The sequence below is a fragment of the Juglans microcarpa x Juglans regia genome, chromosome 6D (genome assembly GCF_004785595.1).
Source record: "Juglans microcarpa x Juglans regia isolate MS1-56 chromosome 6D, Jm3101_v1.0, whole genome shotgun sequence".
Taxonomy (NCBI): domain Eukaryota; kingdom Viridiplantae; phylum Streptophyta; class Magnoliopsida; order Fagales; family Juglandaceae; genus Juglans; species Juglans microcarpa x Juglans regia.
The window spans coordinates 32,122,442-32,136,316 of record NC_054604.1 but is presented as its reverse complement, the minus strand read 5'-3'; the positions used below and the strand labels follow the sequence as shown (position 1 = coordinate 32,136,316).

The window sequence follows — 13,875 nt, the reverse complement described above, 5'->3', positions numbered from 1 at the left end:
GGGGGGGGGGATGGGGGAGGGAGGGAGGTTCATGATCATACGGAAGTAGTAGTTGAGTTTTATTTAATTGTTGAAAATGGCAGTAAAAAGCTGACCGATGATTTGAAATGCAAACGAGCCTGTTGAGTTTGGAGAACCAACTTTGGTGACTATTCTATTGAGCACACCTCGAATCTGCTGACCATGATCTTTCCCGGCCAGGGAGAATGAGCGATAGTTCAAATCCCAAGCTCTTTCGGGTGTTGTATTGCAAAAGCTGCTGTTGTGTCAGAACTCCTAAAAAAGTGACCCATGACCTAGCAGCCCATGTCTTTATTTCAGGGATATGCTTGGAGAGCCCCACAACTAGCCTACATGCGTGTTATGGCCCATGTCTTGACACGCATGAGGGTGCCTAGCGAGGCTATTGGCTTGCACTGTCCAACATGCGCATGCATAACGAGGTTAGTGTGTTAGGGACTCCAATCTTGTCTCTAACACTAAGGACCATGAGCTCGCTTTGGTGTGAATGATGACTGAGTGACCTTACCAACTTGCTTGTTCTTTGGACAATAATGGCACGTATGATGATGTGATGATGAGTTCCTAGGTTGATCTAAGAGATGAATGAGGGTGTTTGATGCAATGTGGAATAGCTTGAAGGTTACCCTTGATGTTAGGCCCTCTTGGATGATGATTAGGGTTTGTATGGTGAAGTGTAGTTAGAATTTTGTGTGGTGGCTAAGGGTTATTTCGAGATTGAGAAGAGATGAACTATGGTTGGAGTCTTGGATGAGATGCTAGAGTTTGGAAAGTGTTTGAATGAATCTAGGGTTGCTCCTTAACTTTAGGGATTAGGAGATGGAAGATAGGATTGGGATATTTGGTTGCCTTGAGTGATTGTAGGGAATGAGATATTTGAGAGATTGGATATGGTAGATGAGATGGAGTTTGAATGAGTCAAGGGTTACTCCTTGACTTTAGGGATTAGGAGATGGAAGATAGGATTTGAATATGACAAAATAGGATTGAGATCTTTGGTTGACTTGAGTGATTGTAGGGAATGAGAGATTTGAGGGATTGGATAAGTGATTGGAGTGAGTCAACTTTCCTTGAATTAAGGAAGTTGCCAAATGGGACTCTTGAGGGATGGTTAGGGTTTGTGGGAGTGGATGGAGGCAAGACTCCTAAAAGGAATAGATTACCTTATAGGGACTTGAGGTGGACGGCTAGGGTTTTATGGTTGGGAAGATTTACGGGCAAACCAAGTATAGTAAGTATGATTCATGGCTAGGGTTATATGTTTGAGGGATGAAGGGCAATTATGGGAAGTGAACTATTATGGAAAGTAGAGCAACACTAGGGTTGGTTGATTGATGTGCATGGGATAAGGTTGTGGTCGAGTATGGTAAGTGGGAAATATGGCTAGGGTTTTATGGAGGGAGCGGTTAGATAATTTATGGAAAGTGGATTAGAGCAAACACTATAGTGGGTGAGATTTAGTCTTTGAGTGGATCAAATGAGGCAATATGGATGAACACGTATGAACATTAAAAAACACAATGGTGAACAACTTTACCACCAAGTCAAGAATGCACAAAGATGAATGGACTCAACAAAGGAATAAAAATACTTTTTTTTTTTGTTTATATGGATATTTAGATATGCAAGAAAGTGTAGATGAACAAGATAAAAAATAAGAACAATAAAGATAATAGATGAACAATATAGCACTTCAACTATTGACTCACGAATTGCACAATAGTTGAAATAAATCTCATAGATTGATAAACTTGAAAATAACAAAAATAACACAACTTTGATTTACGAATTGCACAAAGTTGCAAAAACAAGATAAGTTGAATCTCACATATTCACGAATTCAAGGTGATGATTCTCTACTAGGAATTCACGAATTGCACCCAAGAAGCCCAAGTGCCTAGCACCGAAAGGGTGATCTCAAGAACAATAATCTACTCACTTAGGGAATTTGCCAAATGTTCAAAAGATGTAAACTAAATGTCTAAGGGTCCTATTTATAGAGCTTACAAAGTGAAAATCCTAATTGGTCCCTTGATAAATAAAATAAATAAATAAATAAATAAAAATAAGTGATAGTGGCGTAGGGCCCATGGGGGCCTACAGCATTGGCCCTTGGTGGCCTAAGCTGGCCCATGGCATTGGCCCTTAGTGGCCTAATCTTGGTTGTCCATGCATGCCTAGGACCATGTCCTAGGGCAGTTTTTGATTGGGTCTTAACATAGTGACTGTGCGCAGCCTAGGGCGTGATCCAGCATGCGCATGCCCATGCGCGCGCTCCTATGTTGCATGCCCATGCGCTCACCCCAGCACCATAGCCCAGCAAGGTTAGTGGCATGCCATCCAGCGCATAACACCAGCCCGTGTCTTGTAGGTGAGGCTAGTGGCGTGCCCACCAACAGGCCCACACATGGCACAATTCCATGCCCATCAGCAGGCCATGCACGGATACCATGCCATGCCCATCAGCAGACCATGCACGGCACGATGTCATGCCCCAACAACCATGAGCCAGACCAGCCCAGTCGTGGCAATGAACCACACTAGCCCAACCATGGGCCATTACATGCCACAGGCCACCATGGCCTTTGCAAGATTATTTTATTGTTTTCATTTATTTTTATTTAAGTATTTTCTAAGGGACTTTTTGGGAGTTTCCACTTTATAATCTCTATAAATAGGACTATTAGTCATTGAGTTTACAATTTTTGACAATTTTTCTAGAGGACGACTATATTGTTCATGAGATCATATTTTCAGTACTTATGCACTTGGGCTCTTTTGGGTGCAATTCGTGAATCTCTAAAGAGATGATCACACATTGCAATTCGTGAATAGATGTGATTCATTTTATATAATATATGAGGGTTTTTTTCAACTTTGTGTAATTCGTGAATCGAAGTTGATTTGTTTATCTTGGTGTTCATTCAAAATTCTTGAGTGTTCATATATTTTCCATTGTGTTCATACACTTTCTTGCATAATTCCCACTTTCCAAACACTTCCATATGCCTACTATATTGCCAACCCTACTTTCCATATTCGACTACATCCTTAATTGCTCTTCTTCCATCCTCCAATTACCCTAGCTGAAAACCCCACTTACCATATAAGGATTCCTAAACTTTAGGAATCCTAATTCTCTTCCATATCCGAATATTCTTATCCTTGGCCAATCGGTCATACTTACCATATTGAGATCCTTAATTCTAGGAACTCTCATATAATCTTTCATTCATCCAATCAATCAATTCCATCTTGCCATAGCTGAAATCCATCATCTCCAAAATTACCTCCAATAATTTAGGAACCATTCTTCTATCCAAACCCTAATCACACCCCGAGTGGCGCCAACTCCAAGAGCACTCTTCATAGCCGTGCCTCACTATCTCAAGTCTTTGAGATTATCACTTAGTCATCCTTTTCATCATCATCATACACCATGTCATCACTAAACACCAAATCTCCATTGACCTAAAGACTCATCATTGTCATTATTGATCAAAAACCAAGCAAGAGGGTTAAGACAATCAATCATTACAAGGAGAACCAAAACGATGACAATATAGCATTTAGGAACTAGGCCAAGGTCCCTAACATGTTGTCTCTGGTAACAAGTTGTTATGTAGCTATATCGTAACCTTACTTGCAGAGGAATTTATGTAGTCAGCTACAGATCTTTCACAAACAAGCCCAGGGTCTACAACTTTCAATGGGTTGATGTGACCGGATCTGTAAGCAAATTCAAGCTCTTCGTGCTTCTTTTGTTCCACAATGAAAGCTATCCTTATTAAGAATCGGTTAGTAAGAAATTAAATTTTGCATGATCTGATTAATTAGAATTTCAGCTTTGCTAATTTCTTTGGTTAGAGTCATATATAGAAAGGGACTAAGCATGGTTTGTTGAAATTGTCTCCTTTTTCCTCAGGTGTCCTCATATATTGTCCAATAACATAACAACTCCTACTGCCCATGTTTCTCATCTCCCTTGCTAAGCTCATAACAGAGTATTAACATTAGTTTCATCAAATTTATCTTTAAAATTTAATGAAAAATATATATTTTCTATAAATCTAAAACCTCTTTAACCATAACTCCTAATTGGATTAGTCAAAATAATAATATAATCTTATTTTTTTAATAATAATATTTTTAATTTATTTTTTTCATATTTTACAATTACACTAACTATATACTAATTAATAATTTAATTTGATACTTAAACTATTATTTTCCAACTTAAATATATTATAGCTCAAAATTAGAAAATAATAATTTAAGTAAATAAAATAATAATTATAGAGTGTAAACAATAAGATCTTTAAATATAGAGATGAACTTAAATATACTTAACTTAAAATTAGAGATATATGTATATACTGAATTTAATGCAGTGATTTGAAAGACAAACTTTTTAAATTTTGATGAAAGTAGTGCTCTAACACATGCTTTTTGGCTTGTGGCAGTATGCCAGTGCATTTGCCTTTCTTTTTAATATTTAAAAAAAAAAAAGGCAAATGCACTATCAGTCACGTGCTTCGGTCAAATGCTTCGGATATTGTAGCAGGGCTCTATATATATAAAAATTACCCATTCTGGCCTACCATTGGACGCCTAATAACTCTAGTAGCGTCCATATCAACATATAATATTCGTCGGGTCTTTCTATATATATCCTAATAGCAAGGTCATTGTCGCTTTCATTTGTCTTTGAATAAAATAAATAAATCTAATGTGATTTGTTAAAGACTCTTCAAAGGATCTGTAAAATGGTATTTTATGTCCTATCGTAAAGTGTATAAACGTCGCGTAATTATTTTAAAAAAGATGTTACTATTAAACTTTTTTTTTTTTTTTTTACGTAAATCTTATGTTTTATTTACTTTTTTCATAACAATTACAGATTATACAATTCGTAATTGTAAATATCTTTTCTATATGTTAGCATTAGATCTTTTGTATGCGAAGATGGAAAACATTGTGGGTTCACTACGACCTTATAACGTATTAATCTCAGATCTGCCTTTCCATAATGGTTTAGGAATTTCTCATCAAACACATGACAGCATACATGTGTAGCATGTGAATCTGTGTTTAAGCAAATTATCTAGATCTTGAAGGTTTTGTTTGTAATTAATTATAAGCATGCAAAATATTTTTGTTTGTGTCATGTGTACATGCAAATTGAGCAGATGGGATGCTTGAATTGCGATAACCCGTATTTTAATATATATTTTTTAGTGAATGATTATTTTAATTAATTTAAATATTGATTCTCTTGTTTTAAATTTATCAGATTTCTCGTTAGATTTATTTTATAATTCTTAAGTTGTGAAATTTACTTTGATGTGTTTTCTTAATATTAATTCGTGTTTGCATTTAAATTGCTCTTTGCTTTAATGAACAATTTTATTGTTGGACTTTAATTATTTTATTTTATTAATATTGAGTTACAGTGTTTTTATTTGGCTCTTATTTATTTTTTATTGTGCCTTTTTTTTTTTGTTGGACTCTTATATTTTCAGACTCAGCCTGTTTGAGTGTGTTTTTTTATCTTTTGGGCCTAGCCCTTTTGATCCCCAGCCCAACCCATGAGCCTTGAACCCAGCCCAGTAAATTCTCCCCCCCCCCCCCCACCAAACGACGTCGTTTGGTCCAACCCTTAGGGCTTATTCATCTATTTTTCTTCTCCTGTACTGTTGCTTCTCCACCTTTCCATTTCATATTTCATTTCCCCTTTCTTCAATCCATGTGGTTGCTGCTTCTCCTCTTCTCCTTCATTTTATGTCATTCTTTACTCTGTTTTTCATTGAGTTTCCGTCTGCAGTGTTCCTTCTTCCTCTCCATCTTATTTTCAGATCTTCCCCTCTACAAGTTAGCAAACGCCACCACTCATTCCTCCATCTTCGGCTGGTAATGTTTCAATTTCCATCTCTTTAATTTTCGGTTTCCCTTTTTGCTGTAAAACTGTGCAAATCTCTTCCTCTGAAGCATATGTTTTTTCATTTTTTTTTTCTCTCCATTTGTAGGTCTGTCCGTGAGCCTCCATTGTTGTGCTTTCTCTTAAATCTTCCTTACTAATTTCGTGGCTCATGCTTGTGGTTTATTTCCATTGCATTCCATTTTTGTTTGGCCCTTCACTGCTATGTTTTGTTTTCTTGTCGTGCCCTGTTTTTGCCATAAAAGCCATGAGCTTCACTCGTATCTTGGTGATTTTGGTGCTTGCCGTGAGTGCATCTGTTGCTATTGCTTGTTGCCTCTCGGTTTCCCTTGGGTAAGTCTCTGCCGCTGCTCATCTCTTAATTTTCTTTTGTCTTTTGGTAGGTTTTTTTTTAAGAAGGAAATATACATACGTTTGGTATCTCGGTTACTCTATTAATATTATGTGTTTTTACCATTTTGCCTTCTTTGAAACATGAGTTAATATTATACTTATTAAATCTGAAAGCTTGAGTTTTGTTTTACCTGGGTTATAGTTCATTTTGGGCGTAGATGTATGGGCTGATAAACTAAGTCAGTATACTGATGCTGTTAATATAATATTTATAAGTTGATCATGTTGTAGTTTTTATTCGTTAAATTCACTTTGTATGAGTTTTGGTTTAAATACAAATTAAATAAATATATGAAAGATATTATTAATATTAAATATTTTTTTTGAAGTACATTGTAGTGCGAGATTTTTATTTTGAACTCTTTAAAGAGATACTAATTAGTTTATTTTTATTAAATGAAATATTTGCTCTCCTATTTTAATCATTTTTCTCCTATTTTAATCATTTTTGTTTTAACGAGTCTTTAAAACAGAAATGTATTTGTGCGGCATAATTATATCTATTACTAATATTATTATGCAATTTTAGAAATATTTTGAGTTTAATAGTTATGTAGATATTGAGGAATTTAGGAAGCGATGTTATTTTAGAATTAAGAGAAATTTTAAGTTTTTGAGGAATTAAAATAGGTACTTCAGGTGTAATATGAGATTTATCTGTTCATTGGAGATTTATTCAAGTTACATGAATTTTTATAGGTGATGATTGACAATTGTTCAGTACTGTTGTGAAAAATTTCTGAATAAGCTAATAAGCCCAGGTAAGTGGGGTTCCTATGCTAGGTTTTATATGAATTATTAAGATTGAGTTTGACTTTCTGAAAACTTTGCATATTTTGTGATGAAATGAAAACTTGAGAAAAATCAACATCGGTCGTTTATTTGCATTACTCGTGAAATCTGCACGAAAAAGGAAAAATATTTTCTAACATGCATTGCGTAGACATGAGCTAAATTTTGTCATGCTGTCTCTAAAATCTGAAAAAGAATGATATTGAGAATACGAAAAATTGTGCATTGATATAAAAAGATGCTCCGACTTTTGTTTCAATATGTGAGAATGATTTGAATTTCAGTACTCTGTTTTGATATGATGTGTCATTTGAAAAATTTTTGGCATGACTTTATGATTTTGTTCTGACTCTGATTCTGATTCTGATTCTAATATGGTGATTCTGATTCTGTTTTACTCTGATATGTGGCCCTGTCACAGGATATAATAGTGACATCTAGCCCTATCACGGGATACAATAGTGACCTCTGGCCTTGTCACAGGATATAATAGTGACATCTGGCCCTGTCACGGGATACAATAGTGACCTCTGATCCTGTCACAGGATATAATAGTGACCTCTGGCCCTGTCACAGGATATAATTGTGACATTTGGCCCTACCACATGATATAATAGTGGATTTCTATTATGAGTGCAATCACTTTGATATTTATGGTGATTTATGTTCTGCTTGACTTTCCGCAGAATGCACAACCCTACCATGAGGGTTAAACATGGCTTCTGTTTTGATATGATGCTCTGATATGATATGATAAGATGAAGAGGTTCAGTCATGTTGTGCCAAAGGAGTCTTGGAACATGAAAAATTGGTTTCTAAATATCAAATGTTTGGGATATCGTTCTAATTTTCTGATAATATGTATCTTTGAGATTTGAATATTGAAAATAGAATATTTTGTTTCTGCATTTTGAACTTTGTGAAAATGCTTATGTTTACATACTAGCATATGTTCTTTGTTTACTGAGTTGTTGATAACTTATCCCCTATCTCCATAATATTTTTCAGATATTTATATGGTCCAGCCAAAGAACAAGAATGAGAAGTATTGAAAAAGTTTGATGATCATAGATGAATGAGTGCTAAGGGTACAAGTATTTTGGAGGATCATATTTAGTGGTTTTATCTCTGATGGTTGTTTTGGTACATCAAGTTACGAATAATTTGAGCTTTTATAAAGATGTTATTTGTTTTATTGAGATTTTTGTTTAGTACTTCTGTGGAAAGACACGGATTTTTAGATCGAACAAATAAGTTAAATATTTTATAGAGTTTCTGTTTATTTATTATTAATCATTAGTGATGTTTTTGAGAAATAGGAGCTAACACTCCGGACTTCCGAGAACGTGGCTATACATGAATTATGGATGGTTTCTGTATACACCTGCATTAATTGTTCTCTTTATCGCTTGAAATGATGCAAGAGTGTCATCTATGCGCCTTTTGTTATTGCAATTGAAGTGAAGCAAAGTGAGCAATACCTATGGCGGAAACCTGAATAAGAGGGAGAGAGAGAGAGTTGCCAAGAACATTCAGCGGTTTTATTCGACCATCATTTCAATCTTGCGAAGGCAATACAAAGCTGAAAAGCCATCTTAAATGCTAACCAATGCTAAATTAAAGATTATATAGGTTCAATTATTTGTGGCCAAGTATCCATTCTTATACATGGAGGAACCTTTCAAATATGGCTTTGTTTTAGATGTGGAGAAGGAGAATACAGAACCTGGGAGCAATTTACTTGTGGCCGCCAAGTATCCCATTATTGTGATACATGGAGGAACCTTTGAAATTTGGTTTATTCTGAGACGCGGAGAAGGAGAATGAAGAACCAGGGAGAATTGTGTAAACCACAAGTGGGCTTCTCACCACACGAACCCCATAAGTCCACGTAATAGCCCCTGATGTGATCGGCTGCTGTTCAATTTTTGGGCCATAGACCGTCACAGTAAACGACTTTTTCTCTCCAATGGCAGAGAATGACAGGACAGATGGTTCTACTCTAACGGTAAGAGAGGAAGGCATGTACCAACTGAGAGTGTAGGTCGAGTTTGGCGGGCCAACGTTGGTGACTGTTCTACTAAACACAGCTCTAATTGGCAAACCATCTTCCACGGCTATGGAGAATGAGGGATAATTGAGGCTCCAAGCTCTTCCAGGTACTGTGGTGGTGCAGAAACTGCTGTTGTCTCCTGTGATGAGTTTTAGCGTGGTGGTATTGTAGCCCTGCTTACAGAGGAAGTCAATGTAGTCTGCCTCAGATGCATCATAGATGAGCCCTGGGTCTATGGCTTTCAATGGGTTGATATGACCTGATCCATAGGCGAATTCAAGGTCTTCATGCTTCTTTGCGTCCACGACGTAAGCTGTTCATGAGAAAAATATGTTTAGGGAAATCTAACGAGCTCGGTCTCATCAAATGAAGACCACACCAATGTAACTAATTTTGCTATTTGCCAATAACTCTTAAGTTCCAACCAATCAGTAGAAAGAAGGTCTGTTGAATCTGTCTCTGTTGTAGAAATTAGGTGTTTTTTCCTATATTTATTGTGAGGGATAGGAGCCCAGGAAATGATACGAATTAGTCATGTTTCCAGAATGAACTCAAGTTAGTTGATACTTCACCTGTGGTCATGAGGGCAGATTTAATGGCGGCAGGGGACCAGTTTGGATGGACAGCCTTAACATAAGCAGCTGCACCACTAGCGTGAGGGCAAGACATGGATGTGCCAGAAATTACGTTGAATTTGACACTCCTGGTGTCCTCAGAGTCGATGGAAGGTGGTGCCACGGGAGACCAAGCAGCAAGAATGTCCACTCCAGGGGCGGTGAGATCCGGCTACAAGTCATTCAGACATGATTGTTGGCATATCAATGCGAGTTCTCAAACTAAATGAATGGTGCAAAAAAACTTAGTACATTAGGTATTAAATCCATCAATCACCTTGAGAATGTCTGGGGTGATGGGGTTTGGTCCTCTGGAAGAAAACGATACAACATAAGGTGCCATGACGTCCTTCCATGTCTCGCCGACTAAAATAGTTGCGATTGGGTTTCTATCAAGGGTTTGCATAAATTCATTAGTATGGTGTAGAGAATCTAGAAGTTATGATTCTATTTAAGGAGAGATTTAATTAGTATAGAAATTTATATACTCTGTTGATTTGATGTAGTCCAAAACTTTGAGGCCATCTTCTGTGCTGATTACTGTTGCTGGGAATGAGTAACTAAAGGCAAAATCATTGATGGATGAGTCTGCAGCCATAATGGTTCCCACACCATTGGCTATTGAAACGCCGGTGCTGGCTATGAAAATGCCGCGGATACCGTCGATAGTTTCACACAAGACGATTTTTCCTTGAACTTTGTGTGAATTTAGTGCACCAGGAAAGCAAAATTTCGAAATTGTTGTATCAGCTCCTGCAGAGTAATTTACAGCACCTCCGCCCCAAATCAAGGGAAATGATTTTCCATTGAGATCAAAACTATTAATGGAGACGCCCTTCATTATATCGTTCAAAGTATTAGTATGCATGGTATTAGTGAGGATTGCTCTTTTGAATTAAACAACTTCAATACCATATATAGGAAAACTCACCGTGTAGACTTGTCCGTTGCCAAGCGCAACTTGGGCAACAAATTTTCGGTCAATAGTGCTGGCAGCAACAGTTTGTATCCAAGGTGCGAAATTGCTGACAGTTGATGGAAAAGGCCCTGAGTTTCCAGCAGAAGCTGAGGTCAAAATGCCTTTTCTCATGGCGTGGAAAGATCCAATAGCAATTGGGTCTTCAAAATATTGCCCAGGAAAGTCAGAACCAAGGGACACTGAAATAACGTCAACTCCATCTGCTATTGCATCATCAAATCCTGCCAGGATATCTGCCGAAGAACATCCGAATGACCAGCAAACTTTATACATGGCAATCCTTGCGCCAGGAACTCCACCTGTTGCAGTTCCTTCGGCTAGCCCAAAGTAGCTCGCTCCAACTACCTCCCTTCCTGCAGCGGTTGAGGAAGTATGGGTTCCATGACCCTCAGAGTCCCTTGGAGATTTAAAGTCTGTGTCGTCGTCGGAGTTGTCACTATTGTAGTAGCGTGCTCCAATGATCTTGCTGTGAGTTTAAGAAATCTTAGTGAGCTTCTAACTAAGATGAATGGCATTTTAACAAACTAAGATGATCTTGCGGTGCATGCATCGACTATATATATTGCATTTGTCAGTATCAGCATCAGTATGGTTCCCTTTTTCGTTGTTGGTTGTCTGCTATAAGTACTACACAATCTTCATAATGGTATCATGTGAATGCAGTCCTAAAAAGTTTGAAATTGTTAATTTCCATGATCTCTTTTGTTCATTTTCACTAATGGTGTTTAGGCCCAATTAAAGCTCGATTAAGTACTCGTGAGGAGAAAGAGAGCTTACTTGTTGCAGGTGAAGTTGGCACCTTGGCACTCACCCTTCCATTTACTGGGTGGAGGGCTGAGTCCTTCATCACTGAAGCTCTCAGATTCTGGCCAGATTCCTGCACCGCAAAAGATGTGGAAAAAACACTTCACATTATTGAAACATAGCGTACGTTGTTTATTGACGCAAATCATATTGGTGTCAACTGTTTCGATCTCAATAGAAAAACTGGCCTGTGTCTAGGAGCCCAATAATGACATCTCCTTCTTGAGGGCTTCCACGTTTGGGCTTTGTGACACCCATGAAGTCCCATGACCTTGTAGTGTGAAGCTTTAGTTTACGGTCTGGAAAAACTGAAATTACACCTTCCATTTCTGCAAACATTGAGCAATTGCTTTTAGCCCATAGCATACTGTTAAACATGATTTTATTCCTTGCGACTTGTTTGCATTCTCACCTGACAACTTTGCAACTTCATCATCCGTTAATTTAGCGGCAAATCCGTTAAAACTCTTCCCATAACTGTAGATTAGTGACTCTTTGGCAGATGAAGTACTGCCATTGGAAAAAAGGTATATGCTTGTTATAATTCAAAGAGTAAAAGTTATTTCCGGTTGGTACTAGCTGGGAATATTGATATATATCCTCATTTTGTTTTGTTAATTCTTTTTTCTTTTCTTTTTTTTTTTTTTTTGAAATGATTTTTACAATCTAAGGTGTGTAAGCTTCATAAACTTTCTTTTTTAAAAAAAATAAAGTAAATATGAGATCAAAAGAATTGATTCTACATTTTCTCAAAAACCAGAGAGTGCTGGATGTGCATATCGTACAGGTGTATCTAGCATTTATCTTCAATAATATAGCAATCATGATGATTAGAAGGACCAAAGTACGCATGTTAAAAACGTCACGTAAAGTACTGCTCACACTTGGCAGCTCAAGATTGTATTGGCACTCCTGACCTACATATAAGCTTCGACAGTCAACTACTCATTGTTTTTTAACCTACATGGTTCTGAACTACCATTAGAATCAAGGTCCTAAAACTATCTGTATGGCATACAGTGTTAATTAACTACAAAAGTTATGCAAAAATAAAGCATTTAAGAAGTAACCTTCCGAGTACTCCTTCTAGCATGGAATGGTGCGTTGATGCACCAGAAAAATCTCCCCGAGGCAGTTCTCCCATGTAGACAATGTGGACCTAAAAGTAACACAAATGACTTGAATAGGATGATCTCATGTTGACTTGGTTTCTACAATATTCAAAATCTAATAAATAAGCTATTAATAAAACCAATCTACCTGTCTTTCCTGGCCATGGCAGCTCTGCAGAAGAGCTACAAGCAATAATGGGCACAGAAGAACATGAATTAACCCTGCCTTGGCCATTGGTGTTATATATAACTTAGATGAACCTAAGTGTTAAAGCTAATGGCCTTAATTTCAAACTAAATGTGTGAAGTATTTATAGAAGAAGATGCATTGAAACTTGTTATGTCTCTCCCTTGTGCACATTGTGTAGCTTCGGTAGCTAAACTCCATATTTAACTATTTTAAAGTTTTTGTTATTGTCGCCAAATTAATCATGTCATTAAAAAGAGATTTTGGAAGAAGAACAAATATATAACTTAATTCCATGCTATTGAGTTCTTTTGGAGTTAAACAATGTTTGAGGAGAAAAAGAAAAGTTACACAGCCAGCTAGAGCCAGCTTGAAATGGAAAACACCAAAAAAAAAAAAAAAAAGAGAAGGAAATCATTGTTGTTTTGCCGTCTCTTAAGCACTTGGATCTATTAATAAGCTTATGACGTTGTAATATTCTTGTTTAAATCTTGTGTAAATTAATTATCTGGCGGTTGCTTCAAGATATATTGCTTTTCGTTTCTTGGTGGTTCCAGCTTTAAACGTTTTGTTGTTATTTACAATTTAAGCATTATCTTTTGTTTCACTTATGCCAAAAAAAAAATCTCTAGTAAATGGCCGGCCCCTCCTCATGCTCACACTCTAGAAGTTCCGTAATGCTTCGTGCATGCAGGATAGAGGTGATAATATGTAACACGATTCGTTAATTTAATATGAACACGACACAATAATAATGAGTTTAAGTTTAATCTTAACGGGTTCAGTTCAAAACAGATTGACTCATTAATATACGATTGCTTAACGAGTTGATAACAAGTCAACCTGTTTTGACCCGTTAAGAAATTTAAAGTTAAAGTTAAAGTTACAATTACACCCTTATACCTAAAAATAAAATTATTGGGATTTTAATTTCGATATTTTATTGTTTGGATTGTAATTTTGGACCTGTAGTTAGTTTTAT

At 36.7% G+C, this 13,875-nt stretch overlaps 1 protein-coding gene across 1 annotated transcript; it reads right to left on the bottom strand.

Annotated features, from left to right (window-relative positions):
- Positions 1 to 8,683: 8,683 nt before the first annotated feature.
- On the bottom strand, positions 8,684 to 12,941 carry LOC121235248 (cucumisin-like). The gene is made up of 10 exons (XM_041131570.1): positions 12,855 to 12,941; positions 12,665 to 12,753; positions 12,007 to 12,104; positions 11,783 to 11,923; positions 11,568 to 11,667; positions 10,743 to 11,256; positions 10,300 to 10,646; positions 10,089 to 10,200; positions 9,770 to 9,983; positions 8,684 to 9,510 (listed from the first exon to the last, which is right to left on the bottom strand). The coding sequence occupies exons 1-10, from the start codon at positions 12,939 to 12,941 to the stop codon at positions 8,882 to 8,884; spliced, it is 2,331 nt and encodes a 776-aa protein (XP_040987504.1). The 3' UTR covers positions 8,684 to 8,881.
- Between the last annotated feature and the right edge of the window lie 934 nt (positions 12,942 to 13,875).

Coding starts and splice junctions, on each gene's coding strand:
- LOC121235248 (XM_041131570.1), bottom strand. CDS start 12,941: ATGGCCAAGGCAGGGTTAATTCATGTTCTTCTGTGCCCATTATTGCTT. Junction 12,754..12,854: donor GCCATGGCCAGGAAAGACAG/GTAGATTGGTTT, acceptor TGTTACTTTTAG/GTCCACATTGTCTACATGGG. Junction 12,105..12,664: donor CTAGAAGGAGTACTCGGAAG/GTTACTTCTTAA, acceptor TTCCAATGGCAG/TACTTCATCTGCCAAAGAGT.